This window comes from Sturnus vulgaris, chromosome W (genome assembly GCF_052056855.1).
Source record: "Sturnus vulgaris isolate bStuVul1 chromosome W, bStuVul1.hap1, whole genome shotgun sequence".
Classification (NCBI taxonomy): Eukaryota; Metazoa; Chordata; class Aves; order Passeriformes; family Sturnidae; genus Sturnus; species Sturnus vulgaris.
In genome coordinates this window covers 225,749-245,942 of record NC_142282.1, presented here as the reverse complement: position 1 = coordinate 245,942, position 20,194 = coordinate 225,749, and the positions used below count along the sequence as shown (strand labels likewise).

At 54.4% G+C, this 20,194-nt stretch overlaps 2 protein-coding genes across 4 annotated transcripts in view; both read left to right on the top strand.

Moving 5' to 3' along the window:
• The first annotated feature begins 1,199 nt into the window (after positions 1-1,199).
• Positions 1,200-8,689, top strand: LOC106863657 (alpha-N-acetylneuraminate alpha-2,8-sialyltransferase ST8SIA3). Of its 2 annotated transcripts, XM_088155641.1 has the most exons (4): positions 1,200-1,656; positions 2,524-2,646; positions 4,417-4,974; positions 5,164-8,689. In XM_088155641.1, the coding sequence occupies exons 1-4, from the start codon at positions 1,478-1,480 to the stop codon at positions 5,444-5,446; spliced, it is 1,143 nt and encodes a 380-aa protein (XP_088011767.1). In that variant the 5' UTR covers positions 1,200-1,477; the 3' UTR covers positions 5,447-8,689. The 2 variants fall into 2 exon arrangements, with proteins under 2 accessions (XP_088011767.1, XP_014748665.2); XM_014893179.2 differs by lacking the exon at positions 1,200-1,656 and having other exon boundaries at positions 2,143-2,646.
• A 3,264-nt stretch (positions 8,690-11,953) lies between these two features.
• The window catches only part of LOC148219996 (one cut domain family member 2-like), a 22,205-nt gene continuing 13,964 nt past the window's right edge, over positions 11,954-20,194 (top strand). For both annotated transcript variants that reach the window (XR_015799083.1, XM_088155640.1), the window contains exon 1: positions 11,954-13,091. Coding sequence is in view for 1 of the 2 variants with exons in the window: in XM_088155640.1 (XP_088011766.1) it covers positions 11,954-13,091 (1,138 nt within the window). In the remaining variant the exon portion in view is untranslated. The remainder of the gene's footprint in view (positions 13,092-20,194) is intronic.

Here is a 20,194-nt window from a genome sequence, read left to right as displayed (position 1 = left end):
CCAGGACTCAAGGCCAGAAACTACAGGAGACAATATTAAATGTTACAGAACTGATTTCTAAAATATTTAAAGCAAAAGCCTGCAGTTGGTTTATCCTGGCAAGCCTAGGATTTCACTGGGACAGCATTATCCATGTTGAAGCTGGGGACATCATGCACTCGGTGGACAATAACAGACATCAGGTGACAGTCACATAAAATACCTGTCCCGTATCAAACCACTGCTATTTCCTGCATTCCTAGCCTTTTCTCTCACTCCACCAAAGCCACAGGCATCCCACAGCAGCCAGATATAGACCCCAGGCCGTACTCTGGCTGAACTCCCACTGCAGGCTGAAGAACCTCACTGATGCAAACTCCAACCCTGCGAGCTCCTCGTGTTCCTGCTCTTCAAAGAGAGCTCCGTGCACGGAGAGCAGGTAGGCAATAGCCCAGAGCAAGGACGGGGCTACAAAGACAGGATCTATTATTCATGAGGCAACTTCAGTGAACCCGGGGCTCAGAGGCAGAGGGGGCTGGGGGGAGCTTCGTAAGGGGAAAAACGGAGTTAGAAGGAACACTGAGAGCGATGCAGCACGCAGGGGTCGTGTTCATGAGAGACATCCCTGGGAGTGCAGAAGGCTCTCTTGGAGTTCACATGGGATTTGCTCTGTGGTTTAAGGGGCAGTTTAATGATCCATGCTCCAAATGCCAGGCTTTTAAAGAGAGAGGGGTCTCTGAGCCAGCACAGATTCCCACAGCTCTGTACATGCCACCCTTGGTCTACAGTGTCACAGGGAAACAGGAGCTGGGGACACCGTGCATCCACCCAGACATGGGTCCCCAGCAGAGGAAAAGGTCCCCAGCAGCCTGGGCCCCACATGGTTGAGCCACGCTCAGCCCTGACCCTATCTGGGGGCTCCTGACCCTGTCTGGGGGCTCCATGAGGTCCCTGCAGCCCTGGGTTTCCAGGGGGGTCCCTGTGGTTGCCAGGCTGGGCCACGCCAGGCTTTTGAGGGGTCAATTGGGCACTCCAAGGCAGTGGGAAGGGTGGTCTGAGCACCTTAGGGGAACACTGGAGATTGTCAGGGTGGGCACATTAGGGGAACTGCTGCGGAGGAGACCCCAGGGCTGCTGGGGGTACTGGGGCTCTCCGGGTGGCACTGGGGCTTTTGAGGGCACGTTGGAGCAAATCTGGCGTTGTTGGTGCGCGGGGGTGGCACAGGGCCTTAACGGGGGCTGGCAGGGCCTGTCGGGAGGGAAGCACGGCGGTGCCGGGGGGTCACCAGGGCACTGTGCCGTGCCCGAGGCCATCCCGGAGCGGCTGCCGCAGAGCAGGGGGGCCGGGCTGACGCTCCCGGCTGCCATTTCACCGCCCCGGCCCCTCCATTTTCCTGCGAGCGCGGCGGAGCCGGCCCGGCCCCGGCCCCGCCGCCGCCCCCAATGTAGCGGCGCGGCCGCCCCGCACCCGCCCAGCCGCGGGGATTGCCGCCTCCGGCATGCGGAGCTGCAAGATGGTGCGGGTGGCCAGCGTGCTGGGGCTCGTCATGCTCAGCGTGGCACTGCTCATCCTGTCCCTCATCAGCTACGTGTCGCTCAAGAAGGATAACATCTTCGGGGCGCCCCGCGCCGCCGGCGCCGCCGGGCCCCGCATGTACATGTTCCACGCGGGCTTCAGGTGAGGCGCGGCCCGCAATGCCGGCCCGGCCCGGCCCGGCGGAGAGGGGACACGGGAGTGGGGCCGGAGAGCGCCGGGAGCGGCCCGGGGTGCGGGAGGCGGGCGGGGGAACCGGCACAGCCACGGCCACGGCCATAAGCGCTCTCCGTGGTGCTGATGGCGGCGGCCGCGGAGGCGGGCCGGGCACGACTGGCAACGGGCGGGGGCTGTGGGGTGTGCGGGGCTGTGTGGGGTGTGCGGGGCTGTGGGGTGTGCGGGGCTGTGTGGGGTGTGCGGGGCTGTGTGGGGTGTGCGGGGCTGTGTGGAGCTATGTGGGATGTGCGGGGTGTGTGGAGCTATGTGGGATGTGCGGGGCTGTGTGGAGCTGTGTGGGGTGTGCGGGGGTGTGTGGGATGTGCGGGGTGTGTGGAGCTGTGTGGGATGTGCGGGGTGTGTGAAGGTGTGTGGGGTGTGGGGGGCTGTGTGGGATGTGCAGGGTGTGTGGAGCTGTGTGGAGTGTGTGGGGTGTCTGTGTGGGGTTTGTGTGTGCGTGTGTGCTGGGTGCTTGCGTGGGTGTCTGTGTCTGCATGGCTGTCTCCATGTGTGCTGTGTGGGTATCTCCATGTGTGTGCATGGCTGTCTCCATGTGTCTCCATGTGTGCTGTATGGATGTCTCTTTGCATATCTATATGTATGTGTGTGTGTCTCCATTTATGTGCATGGTGTCTCCACATGTGTATGTGGCTGTCTCTGTGTCTCCATGTGTCTCCATGTGTGTATGCAGCTGTCTGTGTGTCTCCACGTGTCTCCATGTATCTCCATGTGTGTGCATGGCTGTCTCTGTGTCTCCATGTGTGTACACGTCTCGGTACCTGTGCCCACCTCCAGGTCTCAGTTTGCACTGAAGTTCCTGGACCCCTCCTTCGTGCCCATCACCAACTCCCTGGGCCAAGAGCTGCAGGACAAGCCTTCCAAGTGGGTGTTCAACCGGAGCGCCTTCGCCCACCAGAGGTGAGCCAGCCCCTGGGCATTGGCAGGCTGTCCCCTTCCCACGGGCACTTAAGGGAATGCAGCACTCTGCTGAGCACTCTGAGCTCCCAGGAATTTGCCAGCAGCAAGAGACAAAGGCTGAAGCAGAGCTTTTCCCCAGACAGCTGCAGCTGTCCTGAAAGACTTTGATTATTTCAGAGCAGGACACCAGGCTGCAACACATATTATTGTACTAGAACGTGACCCAGTTTCCTGGTGTGCAAGTGGAATTGTCATTACTGCAGGATAAATAGCTGTGGTTTAAAACTGGAAACACTTTGGGCTGCAACAGCCATGCAAGGCTGTGTTCATGGAGGCCAAACACACACGGAGAAACTTCCCAGCTGCTGGCAGTTCTGAGCAAGTGCAATGCTGCTCCTGCCTCCAGCTCTGCTCCAGCTGCAGAGGCAGGCACAGAGATTTGTACTCTTTATACATACATCTATTTGCTGATTACATCTATTCAACATTTCTACAAAAGAAAATAAAACCATGTAGCCATTTCAGACAGCTACTGCCATCTTGGACTGTAATTTTGTCCTGGCAAATGCCTCCTGGTTTAGGGCCTGCCTCGTGGCTCTGTTCACATTCTCACCTGGGGAGCAGGAATCTGGCTCTGTGGCCAGGCAGGATGGGGCTGCTGTACCTCTCAGTGCAGGGTTTGGGCTTTTCTCCTCCCTTCAGGCCGCTGTCCAAGGACAGCAGGACAAGTAATTCCCTTGCAGTGCTGCCACACACTGCCCTCAGGAGCCGTGGGCTACAAGAGAGCAGGTGGCACTTTGCCCCATCTTTCCCCCAGGGCCTCCCAGGCTGTGGGGCAGTGGCCACCCTCAGTGTTCCTCCATAGTGCTGTTGCACCAGCAGCTCCATAGGCCTGTCCCTGTGCTACCCCTCTGATGATTCTAGCTGATGCCTCAGGAGCTGCCTTTACACTTGTCTGTCAGCCAGAACCCATAATTAGGGCACCCAGTGGGACTCCATTAATGCTCAGACATTGGAGGATGTGAGCTGGAGGAATGGTTGTTTGTTTTCCATAAACATAAACAAATAAAGTCCTATTCAGGTTCTAATTTTATGCCCTGCAAGGGAAATTCCCAAGCAGGGTTGGTTTTGCTTGCTTTGTAAGTATCCCTAATAACCCTTGTAAAAGTGCTGCTGTGCTTGCCCAAATATGAATTAAGGAACTATATTTGCATAGATGGAGACAGCAACTGTCGCTTGGTTTTGTGACTGGAAGCTTGTTAATGAAAACATAAATATATATGTATATATAAATGGTCTCCTGTTAATTCAGTTGGATATCCTGGGTTTGCTTCACGTGCCTTGTGGCTGCAGCAGGAATGAAAGGCACACACAGAGTAGCAGCAAGCTGTGCTCACCCTGTGTCACAGCCCAGACAGAGCAGTGCAGTGCACAGCCCACAGCTGGGTGGTGTAATGGGAGCTGCACCCCTTGTCCTAAGCACCAATCCCATATTTTAATCCTGATACTATTCCAAGAGGCACAGCACAGCCTGAGCTGGCATCAGTAGGGACCAGCTGGTGAAACCAAGTGGAGCTCTAGGTGAGGAGCCAGCTCCCTCATCGCCTCTATTTATATTAAGTTAAAAGCCATTGCACCGTGTTGCTCAGGAAACTACTTCAGTACACAAAAAACCAAAAAAGGAAAAATAGAAGTCTAAGTGGAAAACAAATCCACAGCAAAAAAAGGGGAAATAGAACTCCATGTTTTCTGTTATTTTGCTTGTTTTAGGCAAGAAATCCTTCAGCATGTCGATGTCATCAAGAACTTTTCTCTGACCAAGAGCAGCGTTCGGATCGGGCAGCTGATGCACTACGACTATTCCAGTCATAAGTACGTTTTCTCCATCAGCAACAACTTCAGGTCTCTGCTTCCTGACGTGTCTCCCATCCTGAACAAGCACTACAACATCTGTGCCGTGGTGGGCAACAGCGGGATCCTGACCGGGAGCCAGTGTGGGCAGGAAATTGATAAATCGGATTTTGTCTTTCGGTGCAATTTTGCTCCAACTGAGGCTTTCCAGAAAGATGTTGGAAAGAAAACCAACCTTACCACCTTCAACCCCAGCATCCTGGAGAAGTATTACAACAACCTCTTGACCATTCAGGATCGCAACAACTTCTTTTTAAGTTTGAAAAAGCTCGATGGGGCCATTCTTTGGATCCCCGCTTTTTTTTTCCACACCTCAGCGACAGTCACGAGAACACTGGTTGATTTCTTTGTTGAGCACAGAGGGCAGCTGAAGGTCCAGTTGGCATGGCCAGGAAATATCATGCAGCACGTTAACAGGTGGGTGTTGCATTTAACTGGCCAAATACATCTCTTTGTACATTTTTAACTGATTTTTCCCCTCATGCCTGACGTGGGAGGCACAGTCTGGCAAGTCAGACTGTTCTCAGAGCCACTGAAGTTCTGTGGGTGCTTCAGAGCAGTGATTTCTGAGCAGATTGATTCTGACTGAGCTTCTTGCCTCCCCAGGTACTGGAGGAACAAGCACCTGTCCCCGAAGAGGCTGAGCACAGGGATCCTCATGTACACCCTGGCCTCGGCCATATGTGACGAGATCCACCTGTACGGATTCTGGCCCTTCGGCTTCGACCCCAACACGCGGGAGGACCTCCCGTACCACTACTACGACAAGAAGGGAACCAAGTTCACCACCAAGTGGCAGGAGTCCCACCAGCTGCCTGCAGAGTTCCAGCTGCTCTACAGGATGCACGGTGAAGGACTGGCCAAACTCACCTTGTCGCATTGTGCCTAAGAACCTAAATCTCAAAGTGCCAAACAATTGTCTAAAAAAAGTGCCCAAAACCAAATTATACATTCTTCAGATAGAATTCTAAAAAAGGAAACAAACCCACCCTAAAATCTTTTCCATAATTTAAAGATGCTTTTTAGCTACTGCTCATCCAAGGGTTTCAGCATATTTAGCAGTGCAGAAGCTTTTATCATATCCTGTGGATGCGATTTGTGCAGCTGCAATGTTGAAACATTTTGCATTTCTAGATAAGCCACTCAGTATGTTTAAATACCTGTTCATATTTTAGCGTTCTACTAAATGCCCTAAATCTCTTCATTTTGTTGTTCCTTCCCATTGGGCCTAGAAATGCTACTTTTAAAAGGTTTTGCTTCTTTTGTATCTGTTGCTGTCCATAGCTCAGCGTTGCCATGGCCAATGGAGGAGTCCACGCTGAATTCCAGTGCATCGTCCCACACCAGTTCCTCAGTGTGGATCCTCATTTCCACTGCTTGGGTATTTTCGTATTTACTGAATTTTACCTTTTTTTAAGAATAACAAGAAGAAGCTCACAAAGTGGCTCATACCTTACTTAGCTAGGTGTTTATATCACTCTTGGAATACTTCAGTGTTTTAACTCCATTCAGGACAGATCCTAGTCCAGACCAGACAGGAGGAAGCATGTTCATTCCCATCCATCTGATACTATTGTGTCATTTGATTTCAAAGTTAAACCAACACAATAAAAGGAATTTGGCTTCTCTGGAGACATATTGGGTGAGAAAAGACACAAACTCCGTCCTCCCTCTGCTTGGGCAGAGACTGGCATGATGGGCAAAAATGCAAGCCAGGTGCTGGGATTTTTAAAACCAGTTTTTGTAGGGAAGTGAGCAGAGCTGGAGTGCCATTACCAAATTTCCTCATTTATGTCTCTAACTCACCAGTCAGACAGCTGGAGTTGTGTCCCCATTTTCCCATCACCAACAGCACTCCAAGGCAGACAGGGCAGAGCTTTCTTGGCACCACCACAGGAAATGCAGCTATTTGGGGACAGGACAAACAACAGGGTCACTTACAGTGGGGAAGTGTTGGCCATTATGTCTCAGGATAAAGGAGCCTAGGAAATAACTGAGTTTTTTATGAGTATGCTGGCAAATATTTAACCATATTTTACTATTCTGAGTGAGAACCGACCCCCTAATGAAAGAAGCACCAAAATCCAATATTTTAAATGGTACATTTTAATTTTACTCAGCTTCTTTACCTACAATCAGACATAGGAGATGAGGAAGGAGATCTGGAGCACAACACCCACCCTGAGTGGCCCAGGTGTGTCCTGGTGCCCACTGTGCTCATGGAGTCACACTGGTACAGTGCTGATGTCCTAGGGAAGGATTGAGTCTCCCAGTGCCAGCAAGGGCTGTGGGATCACAGCACTGGTCCCAACAAAGCCTGCAGGGAGCCTTCTCCACGTGCTGGAGCACATAGATTGTTGAACCCCAAAGCAGAAATTGCACAGGGAAGGAAGAGCTCTGCACTGGTCATGAATGAATCATTTCTGGTATTGTTTCCTATGGAGCTGTACAGCGGCCTTGCTCATTGCTGGGGTCCATGGTAAAGCAGTGCCAGCAGCTCTAATCCTAATGGCAAAGAGCCCACGGGGGCAGAAGGGTCACCCCAAACCCCAAGTGACCCTTGTTGGCTTGTCTGAATGCCAGGTATTTTTATCAAGAGGCATTTTACCAATTTCCTGTAGAGACCCATCATTTCTCATCAGCAAATTAAAGAAATAAGAACTATTTTCATTATATTGGCAAATCAGGGAGCAATGTGCTCCATACGGTTTCTGGAACCTCCCATGGTCCTGGAGAGGGGCAGAACCCCCTGCCAGTCCTGGGCACAGCCCTGGCATCACCACCAGAACTTTCCAAAGGCACAAAGACACACCAAATGCAGAGAAGGAAGCACAAAACTGATTGGAAATATTTGGAAATGGGAATACAGAAAAATCATTGACAGAGCTTCATATTACATCATTGATTTTTAAACAAAACTCCCCACTGATGCTCCAGACCCACACTGAACATTTCAGAATCATTGATTTTAATGGGGAGTTCTGCCCCACGATCGATGGGCACAGCACAGCCCAGACTAAATTGCTTCTTAGTATCAATATTTTTTTGCCCAAGCTCATGCAAGGTGGAAAAGCATCTCAAAGTGTGCAGCTTTTGTTTTGCCAGGTGGGGTCTGAGGGATGGAGAAGACAGTGACTGAGGAGGAGAGGTTCTTTGGGGCTGCCTTTGCATTAATAAGCAAGTATCTTAATGATTTATTTAATTGTTATTTGCAAGATGCTGGGGGCTGCCTCCCCTGCTCAGGACAGCCAGTGGCCCCTGAAGGTGGCATCACCTCAGCTGGGCTCTTCCTTCCCTCTCTTTGGCCCCAAACCTTCCTGCATGAATTCCTGATGGTTCAGGGGGAATTCTCCTTCCCATGACTGAATGTCTAGACAAGCCAACAGAGCTAATTCAACACCTGCAAGTACAAAACATTTGAGGTTCCAAAATCCAGAGAAGTCCTCCTGAGCAGCTCCCTCCATTGGGAAAGCCTGCTTGGCCCTGGGCTGCCAGGACAGTGTCCAGTGGCAGCCACATCCTGCTCCAGCCCCTCTGCCAACAGGATGGGTGCCAAGGTGCTGGGGGTGTACATAGGATTGGAAATACATGTTTCCTCTCTTTTTTTATACATTTTAGGTCTGTATTTTTGTTGCTTGCATCTCCTCAGTGAAAGTAGCGAGGCATGTGAAAACAGGCATTTGGCTACCAGGTTTAATTGTGGACTAAGCCAAAAAGGAAGAGTTTGTGAAACAGAACTGACTGTGAATGGAGGCTGCAAAAACAGGGCAAATAGGAAAAAGCAGGTCTTCTGTAAATGAATGTGTCTTTATTTCAATGGCTCTACAGTTCAATGCCTGATGGAGTTGTTTTCGATTTAAAAAATATAAACTTTAAAAAAAAAGAAAAAAAAATGCCATAATTGTAATAAAGGTTTCCTTATTAAGGGCCATACGAAAGCATTGTTTATTTTTCAATGGCTGATGTTCATAAAGGGCCAGGGCACTTCTCAGGTGAGCAGTGGGAAGGATGCTGCAAGCAGAGCTGCTCCAGCCTCACAACCACGGAGAGCCTTGACTCATGTGCCATAACCTGATAGAGAATGCGTTGTTTTTAAATAAAATGGTTTCTTGTGCATTGGGAGTCTGTAAAACTCCACTGCCTCTGCTTCTTCCTTATTGCTATTTCCCGAACTCTCAGGGCCACTGAGAGGTTTTACTGGAAAACTTCACCAGAGGAGTTGCCAAAGGTGTTGCTTAATGCTCCCTATATTTCATTATGCAGTGCAACAAGCTTGGTGTGATGGATCAAATTCTGCACTCCAGTGGAATACGTGGAGATAAAAAGTGGGGGAATCTGGGCACTGGTTGGCTCAGGTATTTGCTCTTTAACAGGAACATCTTACAGCCCACTGCTGTTACTTGTTCCAGGTTGCTGCCTGCTCCAGCACTCCCAGGATGGTCTCTCAGGCTGGCAGGCACAGGAGGAGAGCCATGCCAGATCCTCTGTCTGTGCTGTCCAACCACTAATACCCACTACAGCTCATAGATTTATCCTTGGGACCATCCTGGCCACTGCAGTTCATAAATTTATCCTTGGGATCATCCTGGCAGAGAGGCAACGATTTACAGTTCTATTACCCAATTTGGGGATAGGGATGGGATAGGAAGAATCCTTTCCTTCCTCTCCCACTGGTAAATGTGAGGAAGGCTCTGCTGGCCATTGATACCAGTGGCCAGTGTGGGTTGAACCCCCCCAGCTCCATGGAGCTGTGCCTCCATCCCTGGGAGGATGTCCTGAGGAGCTGAAGCTGCTCCCTCTGCAGGGAATGGGCTTGTGACAGCAGTTTCAAAATGCCAAAGAAAACACTTTGCAATGTTTGTTTAAAAGCAAGTGAAAAAAGCACCTGCAGTCCCTGGCCAGCTGGTGAGGGCTGCTTTAGAGGAGAACTCCCTGTGCCTGTGCCGCGTCCTGCACTGAGGTGTCACCTTGGAGTCACCCATGGCTTGGGTCAGGTGCCAGGTGTGGATGCTGCAGGACTACAGAGATGAACCCTGGAAAATAAAAGAGGAGAGGAATTAAATTTCATATTCCCAGGGAAGCCACAACCCAAACCAGACGGATGCTGGGCAAGAAAGCTCAGCCAGGCCAGGTCAACCCCCAGGTTTGTCCCACCCTAGCATCGCTGGATCCCTGGACACCCCACCGCTGCCTCTTTGTGGGGAGCCCCAAGCTGCAGACAGACAGGAGAAGGAAAGCTAACAAAGAAACTCCCTCCTCCCTCCCCCAAGAGCAGAGGGAAGCCTGTGGCAAAGGCAGCCATGCAGACAGGGAACGCTGTCCCGCTGGGCAGCCGAAGCTCGCTGGGCTGGAAGCAACAGCAGCCACCCGGCTCCTGGCACTGCTCCTGCCCGCCGTGCCCAGCTCCAGCTTGCCCTGCCTGGGTGACAAGGGACACCCAGCACGCTCCTCCCTCTGAGGGCAGGCACAGCCCCACCCTCTGCTTCGGGTACACTGCACCATGCATGGATATTCACACTTTGATTCCCAGGAACATTCTGACATGAATTCGGACAGACACCAGAATTGGGCACTACGGTGTGTAACAAAACATCCTGAGGAGATGCAGCCATCACGTTTGGAAAGTCAAAGGCCTAGTTAATTTGTTGGAGAAGGTAAGGCAAGGCAAGAGGAAAAGAGAGGAAAAGAGAGGGAAAGAGGAAAAGGGAGCAAAAGGGAGGACACAGACACCAGCACATCTGCGGCACCAGATTCCCATCAGGCTCTGCCCACACACCCTCCTCCCGCCTGCCCACAGAGGCACCTCCGTCTCCGGAGAGCTGTACTCGCCTCTTTTTTTCCCCCAAATCGACTGCAACTTTTGCCTTCCTTTAGGAAGGACAAAAAGATTTCACGCATAAGTTGCCCTGAACAAAGGCACCTCACGCCAGGGCTTTCTTTTCTGTCTTCCTTTCTTTTTCTTTCTTCACCACAAGCTGGCAGCGGGAGGAGTAGCTGGGGTGGGGGGAACTCCACTCTGTACACGCCTGATTAGTGCCAAAAAGCAGCTCAAGAAAACACTGTGAGCTCCAGAGACGCTATGATGGCAGCATGGAGAGAAATGGATCCTTTGGGATCCAATGTGTAGGGAAAATGGGTGCTGCCATACACAACCTGTTTGCAAGGAGATGACACTCTGGAGAGTGGCCTGATGATGGAGGTGACATTTCTCCCCGTTTCCCCTCTTTTAGTTCCTGGAAAGACCCAGTGGAGATGGGACTTTCACAAATATGGAGAGGGTTATCAAGGCCGAGGTAAGGATGACACAAAACACAAGGGCATGGCTGCTGGTTAAAGGAGCAGGGAGAAGTGAAGTGCACAGCTAGGAGCAGCGGGCACAGCCCGACCCGACGTGTCTTGGCACGGGTGCCCTGCATGGACTATGCCACTCGCCAGCTCCATGCCAGGGGATGCTGGAGATTCCTCAGGCCCTGAGCCCACTGGGGCCCTGAGCGCACTGGGGCCCTGCCCTGCTGCTCCTCGGGGTCTCTCCCGGCTCGCTGTCCCTGCCCGCTCCCCTCTGCCCTGCCCCTGCCCACAGAGCCAGCCCACCGCCGTGTGCCCTGCGGAGCTGTGCCCTGTCCCTGCCGGCCGCGGGCCTGAGGGGAGCCTGAGGGGAGCCTGAGGAGCCCGCCCTTCTCTGAGGAGAGGGGAGAACGTGCGGCCTGCCCGTGCGTGCAGCGGTGAGCCGTGCCAGCGGGGACACCGGGCTCCTGGTGCCACCATCCACCCTCGGGGTACGTACATCCATCACACCTTATTGATGAGCCCGAATTAAGGCAATTAATAACCAACAACAAACAGCACAGATCAGCGCTGTACCTTGGTGTGCAGCAGCCGACAGGGAGGCAGCGCGGCCGGCCGCAGGGCCCCGGGAGCCGCCGGCTGCGGGACCTGGAGGTGCGAAGCCTCCTGCCGGGATGAGAGCTGGGAGGAGAGCCGTGCGGCCGGCACCGCGGATGCGGGAGGAGTCCCGGCCGCTGCCGGGGCCGGTTCGGAGCCCGGTTCCAGCGGCCCCGCACGCTACAAAGGCTGCGGAATCCTTCCCGGCCCTGCCGTCTCCTCGCGCCCCTCACGGAGGCCCCGCCCCCGGCCCTCAGCCCGCCAATGTTCCCGCGCGCCCCGCCTTTCCCGCTCTGCCCTCACGCCCTCACGCCCGCCCGCCGGCGGCGCAGGCCCGGCCCCGCGGGCGCGGCCGGGGCGGAGCGGCCCTGGACAGCTCCCGCCGCCCTCAGACGGCGGCGGCGGCGGCGAGGCGAGGACATGGCGCGGGGCCGGCGCGGCGGGCCCGGCTGAGCCGCCGCTGCCCGCGGGGCGGGCGGCCCCGGGCCGCGGCGGCCGCCGCCCCGATGAGCGGATGAGGAGCGGGAGCGGCGGCCGGCGGTGCCTGGGCGGGGAACCGGGTGCGTGCGCCATGAACCCCGAGCTGGCGATGGAGCCGCTGGGCAGCCTGCACGGGGCGGCGGGGCACGAGCCGGAGCTGATGGGCAGCCCCAGCCCTCACCACGGCGGGCGCAGCGCGGGGCCGCTCCGGGTGCCGCCCCCGCCGCCGCCGCCGCCGCCGCCGCACCAGGAGCTGCCCCCCGCCGCCCGGCCCGCCATGGTGCCCAGCATGGCCTCGCTGCTGGACGGCGCCACCGAGTACCGGCCCGAGCTCTCCATCCCGCTGCACCACGCCATGAGCGTACCCTGCGAGGCCTCGCCGCCCGGCATGGGCATGAGCGGCACCTACACCACGCTGACGCCGCTCCAGCCCCTGCCGCCCATCTCCGCCGTCTCCGACAAGTTCCACCACCCTCACGCCCACCCGCACGCCCACCACCACCACCACCACCAGCGCCTGCCGGGCAGCGCCGGCGGCGGCTTCGCGCTCATGCGGGATGAGCGCGGGCTGCCGGCTGTCAACAGTCTCTACGGGCCCTACAAGGAGGTACCGGCCGTGGGGCAGAGCCTCTCGCCGCTGGGCAACGGGCTGGGCCCGCTCCCTGGCGCCCAGCAGGGCCTGCACGGCTACGGGCCGCCGGGCCACGACAAGATGCTGAGCCCCAACTTCGAGGCGCACGCGGCGATGCTGGCGCGGGGAGAGCAGCACCTGCCCCGGGGGCTGGGGACGCCCCCGGCCATGCTGCCGCCCCTGAACGGCGCTCACCATCCCGCGCCCCCCGGGCCGCCGCCGCCGCACGGCCCCGCGCTGCCCGCCGGCCGGGAGCGGCCGCCCCCCGCCGCCGGCCCGCAGGGGAGCGGAGCGGGGCAGCTGGAGGAGATCAACACCAAGGAGGTGGCACAAAGGATCACGGCGGAGCTGAAGCGCTACAGCATCCCGCAGGCCATCTTCGCCCAACGAGTGCTGTGCCGCTCCCAAGGGACCCTCTCGGACTTGCTGCGGAACCCCAAGCCTTGGAGTAAACTCAAGTCCGGCCGGGAGACGTTCCGCAGGATGTGGAAGTGGCTGCAGGAGCCGGAGTTCCAGAGGATGTCTGCCCTGCGGCTGGCAGGTAGGTGCAAGCCGCGGTGCCGCGGGGGAGCGGAGCGCGACCCTCGGAGCCCCGCAGTGCGTCCTGCGCCGGCCCGGCGGCGTCCGCGCTCCGCCGCGAACCACGGGGCTGTGCGGAGCCGGCCGGTCCCCGCCTCCCGCAGCGCGCATCCCGGCTCTGCCCGGCGGGGCTGTGCGGAGCTCGGGGCCGGCGGAGGGGCGCGCTCCGCTGCCATTGCCGGGCTGCGGGGCCGGGGCTGCTCTCCAGGGCCGGGTGCTGAAGGTGCGCTCTCCGCACCGCGCCGCGCTCTCCGGAGCATCTCTGCTGCCGCTGCCAGCGCTGCCGGGCGCAGCGGGGGAGCCCGGGCGGGGGCTCCGCGTCCCGGGACAAGCGGGGCCGGTGGCAGCGGGCGGGCGCCGGACCCTCGCAGCCCCCCCGGCCCGGCCGCATTGTCCGCCGAGGGCGCGCGGGCGCCCCCTGGCGCGACCGCGGAGCGCCGCAGCCCCCATTGTTCTGCGGGGGCCGCGGGGGGGGCGGCGGGCAGCGACCCCCGGTACCGAGCCCCGGCAGCGCGGGGTGAGCGGGACAGACTCAGTGAGAGCTGTTCGTGCCCTGAGGCCGTGCGGGGTGCCCGGAGGTCGCTCCCCGGCCTGTCCCGTGCCAGTGCGGGCAGGGCCCCGCCGTGGAGCTCCCCGGAAACCTTGCTGCCGCGGCCGTGGTTGTAGAAGGACACGGGGAGCTGTGGCACGGGCAAACACGCGTGGGACACCCTGAGGCATGGGACGGGGGCTCTGCTCTGACAGCGACGAAAATCTGGAGGTGTTTGTGCCACCGAGTCCGTCCTTTTATTTCAATTGTGTTTCCCGGTGGGCAGGTACACAGGGGTCTGTTCCCAGGGACACCCGGAGGGGTCTGGGGGGACACGGGGGCCTCTTCTCTGCCGTAGGGAAATGGGCACAGAGAGTTCCTGCACGGGGGGCAGCTGCCGGGCGAGGCTGGGATGCAGTGGAGCAGGGCGAAGAGGAGCCGTGGATGATTGATTGATGGCTTTAATCCCTGCCCGAGCTCTAAGCAGAGGTGCTGCGGGTTAAACATCCCGGGCCTGGGGGCTGCAGAATCCCCGCGGAGAGCGCTCGGCATTTCACTGCGGGGCAGTGCCGGTGTGCTGCCCGTCGGGAGAGGGACGCTGATCCCCTCCTCGGCTCCAAGAAACTCCTCTCGTCCCTGCCATCCCGCGGGCACCCGGCTCTTCTCTGTTCGCAGCCAAGTGAAGGTGCCGAGCTCTGTCTGTGACACAGGGACAGAAGGGGTTTGGATTTTTTGCCGAGCACGCGGTGATGTCACCTTCACAAACAAACGTGTATCGAGAGGGAAATCGATGCAGATAATGTTTAGAAGATTAAAAGAGCATTAATGCTGGCAACAGGAGCATCAACGCGTGGACCCAGTTTTCATTGATCTGGAACCTGAGCCGGCTCATTTCCAGTAACGTGGCTGGTGCTTTTCCTTCCCAGCACTGGTCCCGGCTGGGGGTTCCCCGTGGAGCCCTGCATGTAGAGCAAAAAATCAGGAATCACAGCAGAGTTATGCCTGTGTAATTCTGGATCTCTGCTTTACCACTCCCCCTGAATGCCTCTGCATCCAGGAGTGAAGTTTGGAGAGAGTTCAGGTGCTGAGTGGCCACGGACTCCCCATGGAGCGGGAAAGACCTTTGCAAATTACCTTTCCCTTCAGGAAATCGATTATTTTAATTTTCTTTTATTACCACGTGTGAATATGCAGCCCCATTGCCTCAGTGCTTCCTTCTCCCCCTTTACTCGCTTGCTTAAATTGCTTAAATCCCTCTGAGCATGGGGAAAAAGCCACAAGTATTTCAGGTTTTTAAAAACAGAAAAGACCCACCAGCTACTTGCCCTATACTGCTGGAAATTTTTCCCAAGTGGGGTTCAAATCTGCTGTCCTTCCCTTGAAGGGAAATCCCCCTCTCCCTGTGGGAGCAGTAGTATTTTTTCTTATTATAGAAGATATATAGTGTTGTGTATTCTATTCTGATCTAATTTAATCCTATGATTTCTGTGCTTATTGTCTCTTCTTGGGGGTCTTTGAGACTCCTGTGCCAGGGGGCGGTGCTGGGGGTTTCTGTGCGGGAGGGTACGGGCAGGACCCGCTGTGAATGAGGAGTTCCGTGGATGCTCTGGAGCTCCGAGAGCCCTTTTGGGGTCCCCAAAAAGCGCCTGGGAAGCGGCGAGTGCCCCCCCGGGGACACAAAAAAAAAAAAAAAAGCGGGACAACGCTTTTGCCGCAAAACCACCCGCGACAGCGGCATCCTCCCGGGGCTCCGGACCCTCCCTCCTGCCCTCCCTCCCCTTCCCCGTGGGACAATCCCGAAATTTCTGCGGGGTCAGCAGAGCGCTCCGCCGCCTGTTGACCCTCTGCGGTGCTTTACTGATGATTGAACACTGTTGTCCCAGAACACCATCGGTGGTTCGTTAGTGTAGAAGTGCCCGATGCCGCTCGGTGCTCAGAGCCGGCAGTACCACGGAGAGCGGCGACAGGGATGGGAGCGGCGGTGGAGGGAAAGGAAGGGACAGAAAAAGGCCGTGGGTGACAGCACCAGGAGCGGGCGGTGGCAGTGCCACATCCCCGGGCTGAGCCCTGCACCCCCAAGTGCCCCAGGACAATGACGGGGGTCGTGGACCCCTGTGGGCAGTATCCACCCATCCTCTGCCCCTTTGTGCCCTACCAAATATTTCTTCCCTGGATTTTAAGACTATTTTGTTGTTTGTATCCCCAACTAAAAATTGAGATGTGATAACATCTGTACCAGGCACGTTACCTATTTATAAAGCTATTTCTTAGCGTTGAACTAAATATACAGGTATGTAAAGGTTCTTTGAAAGGTGCTTAGTGCCTTGAAATATTGGTGCTCTCTTCAGCTATAGATTGTGGTTGTGTTTGAACAATCCATGCGGTAAATTGTGGTGCTGGCTGATAAATGATATTTCTCATGTACCAACTTTCCGAAATAATACCCCACCCCAGCTCTTTGTTCCACATCATTTCTGAAGGCGTTTCTGCCACACATAAATCTGCATCCTGTTTTTGCAAAGCAAACGAATTTTTTCGTTTCTTGATTGTTTGATAAAGTGAATTCTGAGTACATTTTGGATTAAACGCATTTCTATATTTCACCTCTATTTTTAAAAAGAAACAATTCATTGGTCATCATGTTACTCATTCTGAAGCTGTTCTTCACTATTTCCTTACAAGATTTTTCCCCCAGCATCTCTTTTCTTTTTTTTTTTTTTTTTCCTTTATCTCTTGCCCATCACTGTTTGAACTGAAATATCCCAAACTCTAGTATTCCTCTGCAGCTGAAAATTGCCACAATTTATTTGTGGTGAGGAATGCATAAAGGGGATGACATTTTTGCCAAAAGGATGATTTCTCAGGAGCTGCTGTTGGTTCTTCCCACGCTCCACAGGGGTGGTTTTGTTCTGCACTGTGGCCCCGGGTGCTCATCCTTGGTGCTCCTCCCTGGTATTATTCCCAGAACCTTGTCCTGGATGTCGCTGCCATCCAGCAGCTGCCAGAGCTTTTCCTTCCCTTCCAATTATCCATTCGTGGGAGATGAGAAGCGTCCTGCAGTCCCCAGCACGGCTGTGCCGAGCCTCTGAGCACTAAAGGCAGCAGCCTGCTCTCATCAGAGCAGCTCCCCTGGAGCTGCCTGCAGAGTGCAAACGGGGCTCTGCAGCAGTGCAGAGAATGCATCTCCGAGGGAAAGCAGGCCTGAAAGGCACTGCACACATCGCTTGTCCTGACAGCCTGCCCCTTTTTTCAGCAATCTCCAGGGGGGGATTTTTTACCTAAGCCATCTCTTCCAGGGCTTACAGGTACAAAAAAACCCTTAATGACTGGTCTTAATCTCACTTTTTGTCTTTTAAATCCTTTGCTTCTCATCTTATCCCCACTAGACACAGCAAAAAAGAGCACTCCCTTCCTTCTGATAGCGATCTGTTTGTATTTAAGGCTCCCATCTTGTCTCCTGTCTTCTCTGGAAAAAGCCCTTCATACCTGGGCGATGAATATGCAGGGAAAGCACTACATCCAGATAATACATCTCTTTTTCCAAGGTAAAAGATCTTGTATCCAGCTCTATCAATCTTGCAGACTTTTGCATAAAAGGCTCTCTGATTTATAGAGGGGTTTGCACACAGAAATCATACCAAACAGACTCATCTCAAATGGGTCTGGTGATAACATCAGCCAGACAACTCGCTGATGGCAGAGAGAAATGCAATCAAAAAAGGAATTGGAGTGTTTTGGGGTTGTTTGGGGCTTTTGAGCTATAAAATCAAACTGCTCCATTGTGAAAAAAGGGACTCAAACCACTGGTAAATGCTGCACAGAGGACTTATTAGACAAGCGATAGAGGCTGGCAGGTTCCCAAAACGCAAATTGTCTCCAAGACCAAAATATCTCTCAGTAAGCAGGGAACATATTTATGAGCAGTGGTGATTTTCCAGCAGTTCTCATCCCCTCATAATGGGATGGCTGTGCCCAGGCATTAAGCTTTGGCAAGCAGCACTGGGCTGCAGGAGGTGAAGGAAGAGCAGAAGAAGGCTTCCTCAGCCAGCTTCCCACACACCTCCTTCTCGTGTTCCTCCTCCCCTGGCTCCTCCTGCCCTCTCCTTCCATGGCCCCTTTCCTCTCCCTTCCTCACCTCCACCTCTCTGGAGCCCTGCTAAAGTTGAGCTTTCCTAAGCCCCTGGCAAGAGGGAAACAGGAAGCTGAGTGTGTGGAGAAACAGGGCTGCTCTGGCTTTGTGTGCAGCCAAAGTGCAAGGAGAGGTCGGAGGGCAGCACAGGTCTGGCTTTCCCACATAACCTGACACAGCTTTGCTTCTGTCCTCTCCTGTTCTTCCTAATTCCACCCTATTGATAACAGGCAGTAAAGGGAAATGCTCATGTCCTGCTTCTCCCAGGGGTCAGAATTCCTGAAAACAGGAGCACACAGCAAGGATTCACTAGATCTGTCCTTCCCCTTGCAGTAAGATTTCATGCTCTTACTCAGCTCTTGCTTACCCAGCCCAGCTTTAAATTCCCAGCCCTTTCTCGGCAAAGATTCCCAAAGTCCTTCCCTTTCTCCACAGGAGAGGGTCACAGCCTTTTGGGTACTTCCCGAAGTGCTGGCACATTACTTGGAGATGCTGCTCCAACAGGCAGAGCACTCGGTGTGGGGAAGGCCTGGCTTCATCCCTGTGCTCTGACAAGGGGAAGAGAAGTCCTTGTCACTAGAAAGTGTTATAATTCAGCTGGAAACGGTTTTGAGATTCAAAAGGGAAAATCTCCTCGGCAAGAGGAAGCATAAATCTCCCAGGTGTTCGACATGAAGGACTCTCTGAGTGCAGCTGGACGGATCCAGAGCTATGCTGTGCCAGAAGGTTCCAGTGGTACCCAGAGGCTGCTGTCAGAGATCCTGGGCTGAGGTGGGTGCTGCAGCACTGCAGGGAGGAGACAGAATTTACAGCCCAATTCCAGCCATCGAGCAGATTTACAGGAGACTGGAGACAAACAGCCTGAGAGCTGTAGTGTGCCAGGAAGAAACAGAAAGGAGCCATGTCCCCAAAACCATTCATCTTTTCTTCTCAGAGAGCTGCAGGGTGTAGGGCCTGGAGGGGGGTGGGCATTCCCTGGGATTGTGACAGGATTGAGAGGGAAAAATCAGGTGGGCTACCAAGAAAACACCTTCCTGTTTCACAGCCAGGCTGTGAGCTTCTGTTTTGGAGCATTGCAGGAATCCCTGGATCTCCAAACAGGGAACACCTCACCATTACAATGGATGAGCAAGCAGATCTTCTCTGGAAAAACAGAATTAACTTTGTGCTACACGTCCAATCTGCTTTTCTGGATAAATGCCATCAAGGGCATTTCTAGGGTTTCAAAAATTAGGAGTTTGGTGTGTGTGTGCAGCAGCTGGGATGAGCAGCACTGTCTGCCCACCCCGACAATGTGATTATTTGCATCTTCATTCTGATTGCTCCTTGTTCCATAATGATTTTGTACACAGTGGAGTACTTAACCTAATTTGTATTGATCTCAATCGCTCTCATTCGTGCATACTTAATTCAGAGAGGTAATAAAATTGATTTCTGAGGCCTAGTTTTCAAGAGATTGTAGTAACAGGGGTATACAAGAGGTTGCTTTAAGTGAATCACAGCAAAAGAAAAGCATTTTAAATCTTTAGAAAACGTTTTGATGGTCATTTCATTGTGCTCAGTATTACCAGAGTAATTACATTTCCCTCGCATGATTCCTCTCCAAAATCGAATAGAGGAGCAGTTTGAGTTCCATCAGACAGATAACTGGGTTTGGGTGACTTTGCACCCACACAAACCACAGAGGCAGGGTCAATATTCACGGCTTGTCCCTAGGAACAATGGATGAAGGGAATATTGGTCTCTGCTTGGCTCCTTCTTAGCACCTGCTCTTTGTTTCATGGCTGCAGAGTCACTTTTGCTGTGACAGAGAGGCACGGGAGCTGTGTTGGTGATGTTCCAGTATCCCACGCGGCTCCACTTCTCCCGGGGCTGCTCAGGCACTGCTTCAGCCCCTGGGATCCCTCCCTGGCCTCTTCGTCCTCCTGATGCTGGTGACCTTCGTGTCCTCATCTCTTCCTCCCTCCTGGAGAAATGTAGGAGCCGAGGGATGCCCTGGAGCATCCCTGCCCCATGCCTGACGGCTCACAGGGTGGGATTGAGCTGAGCACTTCTAGGTATTTTTCAGGATTTCTGCCTGTTTGGAATGCCTGGGTTGGCTGGGTTCCTGTCTTGCCTGGAAGAAAATGGAAAATCAGAATCATTGTTGCAGAAAATCAGACAAATGAACTATTAGTAAGGAAAGTGTGATGACACTCAGGGTGTCACAGTGCAGCACCAGTTCTCTGCACCCTCTTAATGCCCTTCAAGTTATGGGGCTCTGCTAAGGGAGGCAGCACTGACCCCAATTCTGAGCAGTTCCTGTATTGTTTCGATCAAAGAGCATCTTTAATCCAATGCAGAAGAAAATTTTTTGTTTATTTTTATGCTTGTATTTTTTCCACAGTTATGGCTTTCAGTTCTTGCT

What these genes read in the sequence shown, in the direction of transcription:
- LOC106863657 (XM_014893179.2), top strand. Translation starts at nt 2,258, where the DNA reads ATGTGTGTGCATGGCTGTCTCCATGTGTCTCCATGTGTGCTGTATGGA. An exon ending in AGCGCCTTCGCCCACCAGAG is followed by an intron (nt 2,647 to 4,416) that starts GTGAGCCAGCCC and finishes TGCTTGTTTTAG; the next exon opens with GCAAGAAATCCTTCAGCATG. An exon ending in ATCATGCAGCACGTTAACAG is followed by an intron (nt 4,975 to 5,163) that starts GTGGGTGTTGCA and finishes TTGCCTCCCCAG; the next exon opens with GTACTGGAGGAACAAGCACC.